The sequence below is a fragment of the Crocodylus siamensis genome, chromosome 15 (genome assembly GCF_052110815.1).
Source record: "Crocodylus siamensis isolate JL-2025a chromosome 15, ASM5211081v1, whole genome shotgun sequence".
NCBI classification, from domain to species: domain Eukaryota; kingdom Metazoa; phylum Chordata; order Crocodylia; family Crocodylidae; genus Crocodylus; species Crocodylus siamensis.
In genome coordinates this window covers 7,625,179-7,640,788 of record NC_143409.1, presented here as the reverse complement: position 1 = coordinate 7,640,788, position 15,610 = coordinate 7,625,179, and the positions used below count along the sequence as shown (strand labels likewise).

The window sequence follows — 15,610 nt, the reverse complement described above, 5'->3', positions numbered from 1 at the left end:
GATCTAGAGGTGAACAACAAGGACGGGAATGCAAGCTGTACAAGGAAAGGTCAAGAGATCCTAGGTATGTTTAGTTTGGATGTTTAGGGGGATATGATATCATTTTCAAATATTTGAAGGTTTAACATAAAGAAAAGGGAGAACAATCATCCTTCCCTGCTGAAGAGAGCAGATTGCAAAGCAACGGATTTAAACTGCAGGAAAGCAAATTTAGATTAAAGCACAAGATCCACTTCCTCACTGTAGAAACAGCAGGACAATGGAAACTGTAGACTCTCCAGCACTGGAGGTTTTCAAGAAGAGGCATCTCTCTGGGATGGTGTAGGAACAGCACATCCTGTATTTGTGCCAGGGCTTGGACTAGATGAACCCTGAGCTCACTTTAGGCCTTATGATTTTATAAACGTGTAAGATGAACTTTCAAACGTTCATTCCGAGGTTTCAACTAATGAACGACTCATGCGTGTGCAGCAGGCTCACTGCAATTGTTAAACAAATACCTGGACGTGGAAATGTAGCTCCCAGATTTCCCTCTGCCCTAAGTTGCATATTCACATTCATATGGACATGCCGATTCCAGCTTGGCTTTCCAAACTAAGTGCAAAACACAAGAGATCTTTCCTAGGAGAGAGCTGATGAAATGCTTTGTTTTCCAGAATGATGTGGGGGGATCAAGGACCTTTCCAATGAGGATTTACAACGAGGATGACAACATCAAGTACTGACATGCCAAGGAAAAGCTGAAGTCCTGTTGTCACCAGGCTCCAGTGGCGTCATGCATTTGGAAACAGGATCCATTTGGGCATCTGGGAATTTAACCAGTGGTTTCACAAGGAACAGGGTTAGGTCCACACCAAATGGTATTGCAAGCTCCATCCCTGGGGTACAACCAACAAGCTACCAGGTGGGCTGAGCCCATTCCCAGGCTTTGTAGCCACATTTTTATGCATGAGTTTGTTTGCAAGGTACAAAACCCCACAGTACAGATATGGCTAGTCGCTGCTTTGCAGTATTACACACACACGATACATGCTACCACTTACATCCAAGGGGGCTCAGGATGCGCTCCAACAGAACGAGCATGGTCACCGGGGTATCAGATAAGCCATTTTACCACATGCTGGCTGCCCCACTTTGGTGTGGCTACACTGGCACCTCTTGATTAGTAAGCCGTATAGGTCTCATTTCATTTCAACCATTCATAAAATTGCAAAGCTGATACAGAGTGCCATGCTATGGGGTTTCTGCCTTCCAGTTATGAGGCACTTTGCTATTGGAAAGATCCCAAACAGAATCATTACCCATGACACCCATGCTCCTGGGGCTGGCTGAGCGCTCCCCCTGGCACTGGCCTGTAGGAAGAGGAGGCGCAGTCCTGCCCTAACCTCTTGCAGCTCTGAGGAAGTTGGTCATTCAGCAGTACCAAGGTGCTCTGGCAATCCAGGGTTTAGGAATTAAAGATGGAAACATTTTGCTCCCATGGGTACAAAGATGAGAGTCCTCACTGCTAGCTTTCTCTTCCCCAGGCCTGATTTTATTTCCCCCTAAATAAAAGAGCACTTAGTAATGCTACTTTATAAAACAATGTTAAAGGTTTAGGGAAGGATTGCCTAATGTGCCTAGGTGATTTAGAAGCACAAGTCACACTGACTCACCAGGATGCCACTTCTAAGGTCATGAGATCCTTTTGAAAATCCCAGTCTTAATGAAAAGAAAGGAGAAAAGCAAAAATGTTGCTATTCATGAGAAAAGCTTCCAGTGGTATTTGCAGAATTGCAGATTCTTTCCACAGGCGAACATCTTGTAGCAGTGCTTGCAGAACCGAGTTCTTGACTTTTGACAATACTCCTGTGTGAGATGATTTTGAAGGACACAGCTACAGGCTAGAACAGTGACTCTCAACCAGGGGGTGGTGGCACCCTGGGGTGCTTGAGATCTTTTCAAGGGTGCTGCAGGGTGCAATGCAATGTTAGCATTGTTAGGTGTGCAAATCTGAGTCACAGGATACACCTAGATATTTGCAATAGGAACTCATACTGTTAAAAACAGTCTGTCCTGTTGTGGTCTTTCTGAGTTCTTTGCAACAGAAGAATTGCATTACTATTTTTCTACGGTTAAAAAACAAGGGACAACTAAGGCCTGGTATTTTCCAAGGGGGTGCCTTGAGTCTAAAAAGGTGGAGAACCACTAGGCTAGAAACTCCAGCACAGATTCAAATGATAGGGTCATCAGCTCAAGTGGTCTTGTGTCAGGGCTACATGCTGGTGCAAAGTGAGGGTGCTGAGACTCCCAAGGTGCCAGAGATATCACAGGCAGAGCATTTACCAGCTAACTAGCTCAGAAATGAATTAGATAAGGGATCCAATATAACTGTACACTTTGGCTCTTTTAGATAAATTTTTCTAGTACCCACTCCCTTTCCAGTTCAGTGCACTGGTAGGTGTGGTGGGATTGTAACAAGCAGGCAGGAGAGTGAGGAAGGATAAACTGGGGACCTAGATGAAGGCCAAGAACTTGTTCAAAGGAATCAGCAGGTTCCTGATGCAGTTATGAATGACACGTCTCCTGCTAGCCACCAGACTGCAGGCATGAGTCAAGTCCATGTCCGTCTGGCTGGAGACTCCACCAGCCCCAAGCTGACTGACAAGGAAGGGAAATATCTTGGTTCTTTTAATTATCTTGGTTGCAAGTGGGCAAGACGACGCACTCAGGAGAAGTGTGCATCCAACCCCCTGGCTGTCTTCTGTGCAGCTACAAGAGGACCAAAAAATGTAGCAGCATTGGTGCAAGCACACCACGGCATTGTATAGGGGACTTCTTGGCTGCATTCTCTGGTGTCGACACTGCCCGTGAAGCCCTCCAGACCCCTGCCCCCACCCTCGGGATTTTAATGTGGGGGTTATTCCAGCTCAGACGCTGCAGTGCAGTGCAGGATTGCCTTGAAGTGAGAGACTGGATTATGCCTGTCTGCTCTGACTCCTACCCATCTCCTTTGCTAGCTGCCAGTGGTGCAGCTGCAGCGTTGTTATCAACACACATCGTCAAGCATCGCTCTGATGAAAGGTTCAATGATTTCAAACCCAAGGAGGCTCTCTGGCCTGCTGGTGTCTGCCTTGCAATTTAAAGTGAAAATCTCAGTAGGGGAACAGCTTCTTAAGGCATCTTGTGTAGGTGGGGCCCACGCACTACTTCTTCCCACCTCTGCAGTTATCCATGCCCCTTTAATTGGCAGGTGATTGTGCCTTTACTAAATGAGTGACAGGGCATGAAACTCATTCCCTCTGCGCAAGCGTCTCCTTCCCTCTCTGCCTCCCTTTACTGAATAATTAAACATCTGACAATACTAATTGTTGGGTGATATTATAAACTAACTAACTAAGACATAATATATAGAGAGAGCACAAGCTTTCTACAGCACAGCAGATGCGGTGATCTCGAGTTCATGAAAGCTTGTGCTTTACATATATCTTATTTAGTTAGTCTGTAAGGTGAACCTCTACCCTGCCTTCTGCCTGACTTCAGACTAACATGGCTAACTACCTCTCATTTTTAGTTTCAGCCACTGCTGCGTACTTCCTCTTTAAAATGCACATTGTTTGCCTTCTCACATGCATCAATGGCTTTTCATACTGTTTGGGTGTTTGTTTAACGATGTTTTCATTAATGTTTTGGAAGGCTCTGCAAGAGCCTCCACTGGTGCAGCCTGGGTATATGTGTACATTTTACCATATAATTGCAATTATTATTGTTATCTACATCCAGCCCATGTCGGGCCTGACACTGTATGTTCACAAAACTGTAATGCTTCCCATACGCTGAGCTCAACTAGCTGTCCCGCTGGATCAAATCTAAATATTGATGCAACATGTGCCATTCTGCAGATTAATCATGTACGGAGCCTGCTGGTTATGACAGATCCAGTTGCACTGCCAACTTTTGTCTGTAATAGCCGGTGTCCATTCACCTCTCAAGGGGCAGAGCACATTAACAGGAATGCACCCGTGTGAGCAGCTGAAGTGAGATCACAGGTTAAGAGAAGTCACCTTGCTTTGCTAGAAGTGTGGTGGCCAGCCGTTGGGCACGGGCATTTCCTGGGGTTTGTGAATGAGAGTCACCTTGAGGATGCTACTCACACAGCTCATTTGAAAGCGGCTACGCCTCCTGATTCCAGAAGAAATGCTATGGAAGTCAACAGTAAAGGTAAATGCTACTTCATGCTACTCCAGCCAGGTCATTATTGTTTTCTGAACTTTCAGTTTTCTACAGTCAGGGATCCTCATTCAGGGCCGGCAGCAGACAACGCCTATCTTGTTCTGAATGAGATGTACTGTCAGGTATACCCCTCCTGCCGTGCATGTGGTGTGTTCATACTGCCAACCTGGTCATGGAGGTCCAAGTGCCAGTAGTTACTGCTGATTAATTTAACCAGAGCTTCGCCTTACGGTCTATCTCAATGTCCTCCTGTAGACTGCAGTAGGCCCTCAGCTGCTTGACAGTGGCTATGGGCAAGAGTTTGGGTAAGAGAAGAGGACACAAATAAAATGAGCAAGTGGGAGAGGGTCAGAGGTTAGAAGGTGCACGAAAGACAGGTCAGAAGAAATCAGTTAAAGATCACTTAGACTTTGTTCAGTGGCTTTATGCCACTCAGATCTGGTTTAGGTCATGTCATAGTTTATATAAAGGCCAATAACAGATGAGTTAATATTAATCAGGATATAACTATTAGGTATATTTATGTATTTTCTAGCCTTATTTAGCAGATTTTTAACACTGAGTTGGATAATTGAGAATAAAAATCCAGGTTCCCCTCAGCACTTTCATTCTTCAGTCTTGAGCTACAGTTCTTGTTGAATAGCTCATCTACAGATGAACCAAGGTAAGTCCTTCTTTAAAACATGAATTTTCAGACTTAAGTAAGACGGCCTGTTCCCGAACAGCCTGTTAGAGGCGTTGAAGACTTTAGAACTTACTATGAGATGAATCTTCTTCTATTTCAACTATTAAACAGGCTGTCAAGAATGAATGTTTGGCTGCTTGGTTTGAAAGGCTTTACTTGTATTGCCCTATCATTCATTTATGGTTTGCACTGCAATATTAACATCACTATTACAATTGATTTAAACTTCTTCTCTTGAGCACTTGCTTTTGGGAAGACAAGCTCCCCAGCCCTCCCTCTGGGAAGACCTTCCTTTCTTCAGGAGCAGCCTTCAAAGGCGAGATGGCTACTTAGCAAAATTAGCTCCACGGTTATAAAGGAAAAAGAATAAAAGCATCCAAGATAAATATTATAGTAAAATGGCTATCGCCCTCACATTATATGCTCTTTCCGAGTTAAACTGAGGTCATGGACAGATGGTACATTTATAGCATCACAAATGCCTCAGTACCTTGAAGTGCTACAAAAATGTCGTGCTACGGGTGGACACTTACTGAGCCCAACTGGAGTACTCCAGAGCACCCTAAAGGCATGGGCGTGGGGTGGGGTGGGGGTGGGCTCCCAGGGAGCGGGCTATCAGGAGGGGTTTGCAGCCCTGGGAGTGGGAAGGTTGACTTAGTGGCAGCACCGGCTGCTGTCCACATCCCCCCCCCACCCCCCCCCAGAGGCTGCAAACCCCTGGCAGCACTCAGTGACTGTCCAACCAGGTCCCCATCCTTCCCCCTCTTAGAGGGGGGAGGATGGGAAGCAAAGCACTGTGGGATGCTGGAGGACTGAGACCCCCCCGTAGCACTACAGTGCCCCATACAGACATTATAAGTGGTGTTATAAAATGCAATGCAAAGTGAAGTAAATAACTGTACAGGCTATAAATCCGGCAAAGGACGGGAACATAGTTCACTCAGCGATCACCAGGTTGTCCAGGCACCTGGCTATTTTGCACACATCCTTTGCGCTCACCTCCACCTATTGAAACTGCATCTACTATTGCGAGATTTACACTGGCCTATAACTCACTCTGACATGACCTGTTTGAAGGAACGCCTCCCGTAATGCTTTTGCTACTCCAAGACAGCACGATCTGCAACGTATTATCAATGCATGTAGTGTTTGTTTGCCAGCAGCTTAAGAGTAGCCACGGTATGGCAACAAATTTATGAGAAGGTTGTGGAAAAAGTCCAAATATCCTCAGGTTGTAAACTGTTAAATCTCAGGAAAAGCTGCTTTTGGTCCACAGCCATATTCCACTGTACAGGATACTGTTTTCAAAATGGCCTTATAAAATATCCTGGAGTACAATATCCAGCCCTAGTTGGCACGTTCTGCCGCTGTGTTCAGAGCCTCAGCCTTGCAAGGTTTTACTAATCAGGGAGTACCCGGTGACTGGGAGCAGCTCGATGACTAGCAGCTCCTTTTCTCACTGTGGCCCATTTGTGCAACACCCAATGCTTTTTCTAACAGTGCTTCTGCTATTAATCCTGTACTAACACCAGCAGCACCAACACAGCAAGAAACTGGAATGTTTCAAAAATTGCAGATTCCCAACAAGGAAATGTACCATAGACAACCTTCAACTTCAGGGCCAAGAAGTTCGGGGACCACCACACATGCACCCTTCACCGTAGGTCTGTCACTTCTTAAAAGCAAGCCAAGATTTGGATAGCCTCTTATGCGCAGATCTCCATCAGAGCCCTAACTTGCCTAACAGCCAAATCCAGGTACGATGGGGTGGTAGCTACAGGGTGCAAAGTGTCCCATTTGACACTAATTGTATTCATCATCCCAGGCTCAAGAGACTGCTGATAACCAGACAGCAGAGACTTGTAGCACCTCAAGAATATCGTCACACAAGAAACTTTACTTAACAGGGGGCTGAACATGTTTTCAAGCAGCAAATGTCAACTCCACATAGGCACACCGGACAATGTTTCTAGCCTGCTCAAGGAACGCTGCTGGTGAAAATGCATTATTACTACAATAGCACTTGCAGAAAAGCCGTAACTTTACACTGTTTTTTTCAGCATTCAGGCCAACTCTTGAGCCTCTTTCTTCCTAACTTTCTAGTTAGTCCTAACCCAGGCAAACTCTCATCTGTATTTATATAGCTGAAACTGAAGAGTTTTGCTAAGGATGGGATAAATCTGTGTAAGACTCGCTCCAGATATATGGAATAAAATTGTAAAAAAAAAAAAGGCCAAAGTGATTTAGATACTGTTTTCAAGAACTAAGACACGTTGGAGCCTAAATCCCATTGACTCATAGTGACATGTAGGTCCTAAGTGCCTACATGCCCTTTTGAAACCGATGCTGAGACTCCCAAGTTGCTCTGTGTTACTGAAAGCCATACCCAAGTCCTGTTTTTTGGCCTGTGTTTTGAATGTATAAGAATCTACCTAAGGCAAGACAAATGCAGTGCAAGGGGCATTGCTTTGGGAAAGGCTGTGGGTCCTCATCACTGGGGAGAGGAAGGAAGTAGGACAGCTTGAGAAGGTGAGTTTTATGGAAGGGATCTGAAAGACAAAGGGGATGCTGCTTTGCAGAAAACAAGCTGGAGAACTTTTCAGGAATGGAGAGCAACAAGGAGGAAAGCATCAAGTCAAAAAGGGAGTAGAAGCAGAAAGACGAATGATGTGGGCAGAGCAAAGGGAGCACGTGGGATGGCAGGGGAACAGAAGCAGAGAGGATGGGTAACAAGTCTGCTGGGCCTGTATCCAGGGTCTGCCTTCAAAGAAGCCAATGCTGAAGCCGGTATGGCCAGGCCCCAGTGGCTGCCTCACCTATCTGCTGAAAAACTACTTAGAAGGATGGCATCAAACCCATGCCTGGGAAGTGGGAAGGCCTCCAGCAGGTGTACGGATCCTGGACATACATCCTGAAGCCAAGCACGAGAACCCCGGGCTCACGTCGTTCTGTTCTCACTCCCTCCATTTATATCACCGGCTCCAGAAGCCAGTACTGACCGGCGTACAGCAGGGCAACATGCCTTACTTGCATCTCTCCAGCTCTAGGTGCTTCTACTCGATTACCATGGGACCTGATTAGCTACATCGCTGCCCACAGTTACAGGTAGGGAACACTGTGGCGCTGCCGGCAGTGCTGTCAGTCCATGAAAACTTCATTTCCAGTGAGGTGAAACCGAACAAGAAAAAGGCTCCTCTTGCACTGTTCAGATCTGAGTCCAATTTGCAATCCTCAAGTGAAGCTTGAAGTTCAATGCATTTGTCCAATGTAAATGAGAACAGCTTCTCCTGGTCTGGCTCTTGCTGGGGGCTAGGATATTTTGAGAGGCCTTGGATGAGGTTTCCCTTTCCCCTTCCCCAGGACCCCTTCCTAGCAAGCACATCTCTCTCCTTGCTAACCTTCTCCGCATTCATTTTACTGTCATTGTACTGAGAGATTGGTTTGGACGAATCTATAGCTGCAAGGGAAGGGGCTGCTTGCTGCAATCCCTGCCCGGTGTTTGCAGGCAATGGTTTCTGAAAATGTGTCATTGCTGCCTCCCCTAGCTACTTGCTGTGGAGGGATGAAACAAGAAGAAAAACAAATCTCTGTCACCCCTCCCTCCCATTTCACTACTTATTTCCCTCCCAAGTTCCCCCGCTCTGCTTGTTACCAGGCTTTGTCTACATAGTGCATGACCCGGAGAGAAAGGTAATTCAATGAATATGCATGTTAAACTGATTTGTCAGGCAGCAAGCTAGAGGAGTCTGCTCAGGGCAGGATGGAGTACAGGTGATTTCTCATGCTGAACTGTTCGTACAGCCGAAGACCATTATAAATGAGTTCAGAAGGCTTTAAAATCTTCCTGGCTTACATCGATCATTTTGCGATTTCTCTGCAGCCAGGTGCAAATGGACTGGATGCTCTGCAGCTGTCATCACCTCTTGGCACGGTTGAAGGCAGCTGACCCGAGTTAAAGCAATGCTTTGCTTTTCACGATGCACCTCCAAAGCGCCGTGCTCAGAAAGCAGTGCTCACTACTACTGCTCGCTGGAGGAGGAAAACACACGCTGCTATAATATCTGCCTTGTAGTCCACTGGGTCGCTTGGCCTGATGATCCTTGGCATGCAGCAGTGAGGGGTGCAGCTGGTCTTGCTAGGAAAGGTCATTAATGCCATTTCTTTAAAAAGGAGATCAAATATATCACCAGGATGTACCATGAGCCTGCCCATGTGTAGAGCACCTCATGTTAACTCTTGAGCCTCACTGCCTAGTAAGCTCCCACCCCGATCCGTTGTTGGGGTAAATTAGAAGAGCTGAAGAAACTGCGTCCCTCCAGGGCTGTGTAGCAGGAAACATTGGTTGCAACACTGCACTGCTAAGTTTGCATCAAGGTTGGCACACATCCTACTGCGCTATTTATACAGGGGACATCGTAAGCATAGAAAGCCTCTGATACATGCGCACCTCTATGCGAGTAAAACCCCCCATTTACTCCCCTGCATGTGCCTCCCACACGACACCGTCGAAACGCAACAGCAAAAGCAGAAGCCACCAGACAACTATTTCTCCTCTGGGACGAGCTGAGCTGGGACGTGCCAGCTGTGAGGCCCTAACCCTGCCAACTCTAAGAAATATATGACAGCGATTAGGATTCTTGCTAAATTTACTGTGGCAGACACCCAGCTGGTGAAAAATCAGCCCCGTTCCACTGAAATCAACGGAGATGGCAGGATAAACTTTGGGAGAGATGGCCTGACAGATGTGTTAGGCTGAGGAATAGTCCCTCTGGGGGAAAGCAGCAAGCCCCATCACTTGGCACCTTTACAAATGTGGAGAAAGAACAGAAGGGACCAACCCAGGATTAGCAGGGCTGGGCTGGATGACTCAACAGGTCTTTTGCAACTCCAATTTTCACGGAGCAAGTCCCGAACACACTCTCATACCCACGTGAGGGCCAGACAGAGGAGAAGCCCCTGCTGGAGGACTCGCACGGACGACCACTGACACTATCGTGGTACGTACTCGTGTGAGGTCTGGAAGGGTGCTGGTGTGTAGTGGAACAGTGCACTGGCCCCTTTCCCAGCCACGTTCTTGTCCTTCAAAAACCTCAGTTTTAATTTAAAAAAAGAAAGACTAAAAGGTTCTGCAGCAAATTTGAAATGGTCTTCCCACCTGAGATTGCCGAGACCCAGAAGCAATCACTCTAAGGCAGCGGTTCCCAGACTACGGGGTCGCAACATCAGTGGATGGGGTCATGGGAGTGGGGGCTCATGCAGAGGACCACTTTGGGAAGCACTGCTCTAAGGGGTGGGAATGGCTCCATTCAGATCCCCGTGATGAAAGGTAGCATTGTTAACCATTTCGCTACTGATCAAAATACAAGAGAAAAGGAGAAAAGGTATCACACGCCGAAAGTCTATAGGGCTGGCTAGAGAGATCCCATCACTCACTGCCCAACGATGTCAGGTGGGAAAGCTACAACCCATGGAGAGGAAGTCAAGCTTGAAGAGAGTGGATGGGCATACTCTGAACTGCTGCACGAGCTGCTGAAAGCTGAGTGAATAGGCAGCGCTTAGATGAGTCCCACCAGTCTTCGCCTCCCACTGCCTCCACCCGAATGCATGCTTCAAATCATGACGTACATCACACCGCAAAGTATTCTGAATGGTGTGTTCACAGCCTGGCCGGGGAGGCTGATCCCTGCCAAGTCATACTGGATAGGAGAATTGAGCTTTACCCATCTCTTCGCCAGCAGCTGGCAGAACCACCCACTCCACAAAGCAAGCCACCCCAGAAACACAGGAAAGGGCTGAGGATTTTTCCCTCCCAGTCTTTTTGCACTCAGTTTTCTCCAGTTTGGGCTGCGCTCCAGTCTGCAGGACTTGTTCCTGGAGACTGATGCTTGCATCATTTGTGGCTTATCAACATTTTGCTTTACAAAACCATCCCTGTATTTCTGGAAATATCTAGACAGGCTAGGGTGCTGATAATGAAACATTTGTAATGGGCTAGTGGGCAGTCTGATCTAGCAAATAGCATGCAACGTTCCTCCAACGGACAGCCCCAGCAAGGAGAAAAATGCAGGAGCTAAACAGACCACATGAGCCCCCGTAGGTCCCTTCAAACCCGAAGGGCTGGATTACCACACGGGAGAGCATCACATCATTAAACACCTCCAGCTGTTCGGTAAGATGTTCTTATATCTCAGGCATTTGTCCTATTTCTTTAACCAAAACACAAGAAACTCCTGCAGTGGTTTTCAAGCGAGTTATTTCATGGGCGGTCTGACAGCCACCCTCCATGTTCTTTATTTACAACTCAGAGAGCCTAAAGCAACCCAGAAAAAACAACAGAAAGTTACTCCACCTGGCACTTGCCATGAACGCAGAGGTCTGTCTCGTAAGGCCCGCAGGGTGTGCCGTCCAAAACCCTGTCGGCCACCAGCACGGGGGACTCCTTTCCCAGCGGAGAGCAGAAAAGTTCACACGGCTTATCTGAAAAAACGTACAAGAGCAGCACCTTACTCCACCGCACCCATGATGCACAGACTAGGACATCTGATGGACCGAATCACGGGCGGCACTTGTTCTTTTCCAACAATTGTGTTATTTTAGAACTGAAGAATCATTTATTTTATAAGACTCCACAGAGTAGTAACATCGAACAGTGTCCATTAAGAACTGCTAGGGACAGGTCTAATTACAGGACTGTTCTCATTATAAGTCTACCCTTTTCTTTATTCCACAAGAACCATGAAAATCGCACTTGGTTTATAAGTGAGGTCAACCTGCAGTTGGGCCCCTGACAGCCTTGCCTTTTATACCTACACGACTTTGGTTAGTGCAAAAACACTTTTTCATTGCAGTTTTTATTTTAGTATTTTTAGTGCATTTAGCCCTTCGGGTCCTTTCTTTGGTTACTGGATTCCCTTGTGGGAGTTTGGAAAGGCAACAGCCACTGAAAGGTTCTTTATCAATAGTTATCAACTTTTTCCAAGGAAAAAGGTGTTTTTCCCTGCAACTCAACCTGATTTATATACAAGGGCAACCTATAATCAGAACAGTGCAGTATATGCACCTCTGCATCTGTGCAATCAGGGACAATGCTACTCCTTCCTGTCTCTGGCTTTTCCCTGAGAATCAGGATCAGTGTCAGCAGGCATTTATTATTTTGGGGCTCTCAGGGAATGGCTGCTTTAATTCTCTCTGCAAGAGCGCCTCTGCCTTTTAGCTGAATGCCCATCATGCTTGAATTTGCCGATAACTCTGGTGGTGCCAGTCCGAGAGGGATGCCCAGAAGCTACTTCTACTCGCTCAGTCCCAGGGTTTTTTTAGAATACCTACTACCCCCCAGCGGGTCCATACAGGAGACACATGGAGAAGAAATAGTCTAACTGGAAAAGGAGGATGCAAGTAACCAGAAGGCCCAGAGAACCAAACTACATACAGTAGGAGGAAGGGAACTGAGACAGCTTTCTTTAAATGGCTGTAATTCTCTTGATCATAATCTGGACTGTATATAGGGCAAAAAAGGCTCACATGACCAGGCTGGCTGCTCACACTTCTCAGAAGCAATGCTGATGTGGTACCGGGAGCAGTAAGACAAGAGGAGCATGAAAATATCAGCCCAGCACGAAGGGTTTAAGTTTCCCAAAATCTAGTCTGGAAATGTCACCTAACGGACGTTTCTGTTGACTTGGTGGGATCCATGCTCACGTCACCGAGAGGCACTGGGATTTTGCAAGCAAGAGGTGTCTCTTAAAAACAGGGAAGCCAAAAGCGTTTTCTGACAGCCCAGAAATGCAACAGTGATGGCAACGATGCTGTCGCAGACGGGACAGCGATGATGGGATCTCAGCGAAGTCAACGTTCAAAGCACAAGTAACTGCCTGTCTCCAAAAGAGTTGTAAGGAGTGCGCATTGGACTTGCGGTCTTTGGGAAGTGATGAGTTGGAGCTCTTTAGGAGGCTCAGACAGCTTAGAGATGGGCCACACAAACAAACAGATGTTACCAGTACTTCCTTCCATGAAAACAGATTGTGAAATGTTTGGGGGTGGGGTGGGGAATGGATGATGGCAGCTTCCACAGAAGGATTTTTTTAAAAATATCTATCTATCTATATAAAAAAAGAGAGAGGAAATCCCTAATGTGCAACAAGCTCGGATGATCTCGTGTTACCCCATTAACACCAGTTAAATGAGAACCAGACTTTCCAGCTGGTGAGGCAGCATCACCCAGGTTCTGCAGAAACCCCACTGGGGAATCAGTGAACAGCATGGTGTGCTCTGAGTCACCACCGGATCTCCGTTCCAGCAGGGCGTCTGTGCGCTGGGATGAACCCTGCCTGGCATCTGTCCTGCTGGAGAAGACATAAAAACGAAGCTCTGACTAGGGCAGCAATCACTAGTCAACTAACAATCATGGGGGGCCCTGGACCCAGTCTAGCCCTCCTGTCACTCCACTGAGGGCTACACCAGGGATCGTTTTGCCTGTGTACAAAGTGTTAATGGAGCCTGTTATATGCAGAAGTTTGGGGGAAATAACAGTTAGTACGTGAAGCATCTTGAGAGCTAGGAGCACTCCTGGGGGAGTACACAACCATCATGACAGTAAGGAGTTCCCTAGGTAAGGCACGTATCACGAGCAGAAGGGATTGGATTTCATGATGCAGAACTGGATTTTGCTGAGCAGAAGCGGGATGGAGAACTGGGGGTTTTCCACCTGTTGCAGCAGAATTGACCAGTTCTCACTTTTACATGATGCTGAAGGAGGCAAGATGTACATGGGATGGGGGAGAAGGAAGGAAGTGAGAGATCAAAGCTGCTGGACCAGCGCTGTTCTCAATGGGAAGGGAATGACTGATAGCTGATAACAGCTGGGAGGTGGGAATTGGTCTTGTATGAAGTTCACCTCCTGGTTGTGGGAAGAACACTGCTGAGGTTGGACAGACCCATGGATGGACCTCTGGAAGGGGAAGTTGTCTATCTGAACCTCCTGAGAGGTCTGTCAGAAGGTAGAAGGGCCTGCAAGACACGTACAACACAAAGACTGCTTTCTTAGGACAGCTGTACTGTCTGAATGCAAGGAAGCTTGAACCTGAATAACCATTTCCAAACTTGGTGCACACTGAAGTGAGTTGGAGGTAGTGGAACATGAGTTTTTTTGCTTGCAAGAATATGCATTGCATGAAAGTGGGGTGGGCTGGGGCAATAAGCATGGCGAGATCCAGAGCTCAATGACAGAGGGGAAGGAGACTGGAAGAAGTTGCACTGTAGCCCCCAGCAAAGCAAAATCAGCTAAATCCATAGAGGCGGAAAAGAAGAGAGTATCGCTTTGTAAAACTCAGCAACAAGAGCCAGACAGCTGGGAAAACCCAACTGATGTTCCCTGGAGTCACAAACCACCTCAATACCTTTCTGGAACCAACCTGACGGAAGAAGCAGGTGCTGGGGGAACATGTCTCTAGCAGCCTTCTCAGCGCTGAAAGAGTCCCGGATGGTGACCGGCATCTGCAACCCTCAGCATGTACGTGGAGCAAAGCAGGAAAAAGGCCCTGGGCAGCTGCGGGGCAGCGGAAGGCTCTGTCTGGGACTAGGGTAATTCTTACACGGTTAGGAAGGGCTGTAAAAAGGACCATGTGCACCCACAATGGCAGGAAAGAGTGAGACAGATGCTGTAGTCCAGCGTGCCTCACCCAACTGACTTTAATGGGTCTCATATCGGGTGAGAGAGCAGGTAATAAAATGAACACTCAAGAGCAAGATTAGGTGAACCAGGCTAGAGAGTGTCCAGAGGTCAGGGGACTCGAGGAGGAATGGCAAAGGAGAATCAGTTCTTGCTCAGATGAGGGATGTGCCCGAAGGGTGTTTAGAAACACTTCTCCCGAAAAGCCTACCTTCTTCCCATGGGAAGGGATGTAAGCCAGTACTTAGTGCCTCTTGGGGGGGCAGCGACCTCCCGACTCTCCCCATGCCGGTGGTACAGATTTCAAAGACCTCTGACAAGCGCCTGCCGTTCACCTTCTGGCCCTGGCAATGCTCCCCCTCTCCGCCAGTGCCAGCCTTCCTGCCGGTGGTGGGCTAAACAGTCCTAGGCTTTATTTTCAAATAGTGATGCTGCATTTCCCCTACCCCCATCGTGCATCTTTCCATGCTCCTGCAGCCATATCTTTCAGCCAGGGAACAGCGTTAGCATCATTACGCAGCTTTCAAGTGGGCAGGGGTCATGTATCCACACAAACACGTGAGCTCTTCAAAAACCCCAGTGGAGGGAGGGGTCCACGTTCTAGGGTATTTCAATAGTGCCTTGGCATCGAGTGTACGTGGACTCCTTGGAAAACCCCAGGCTAAATGATTAACCACGTTCAAACAAACCCCCATGGGGGCTGGGTTCAAGGCCTGTGTTATTTAGGTAAAAGAATCCCCAAAGTCTGCAGAATATTCTCTTATTCCAGCAAGTCCTGGTGTGTTTTCAGCTGCTTCCCCCAGACCTGAATATGGCCCACTGTACCATCCTGAGGCTGACTTCTTTGGCATAAGTAACAGTAGATGCTGTGATTGTGGGGAGGAAGCTTGCTGCTGTCAGCTTGGATGAGGAATGAGCTAAGACTGATGACTGTTGACTACAGCTCCCTCAGCTCTGCTTTTACCAGCATGAGGCAGCTGAGAAATTGCTGTCATGAATCAACCCATCATCCTTCTTCTCTGCTTGGAGTCCTGCCGGGGTGGGGA

The 15,610-nt window shown here is 47.4% G+C and overlaps 1 protein-coding gene across 2 annotated transcripts in view; it reads right to left on the bottom strand.

The window, feature by feature from the left end:
• The window catches only part of ADAMTS17 (ADAM metallopeptidase with thrombospondin type 1 motif 17), a 274,992-nt gene that overhangs the window by 90,904 nt on the left and 168,478 nt on the right, over positions 1–15,610 (bottom strand). For both annotated transcript variants that reach the window (XM_090028144.1, XM_090028145.1), the window contains exon 14: positions 11,247–11,374. In XM_090028144.1, the coding sequence (XP_089884270.1) occupies positions 11,247–11,374 (128 nt within the window). The remainder of the gene's footprint in view (positions 1–11,246; positions 11,375–15,610) is intronic.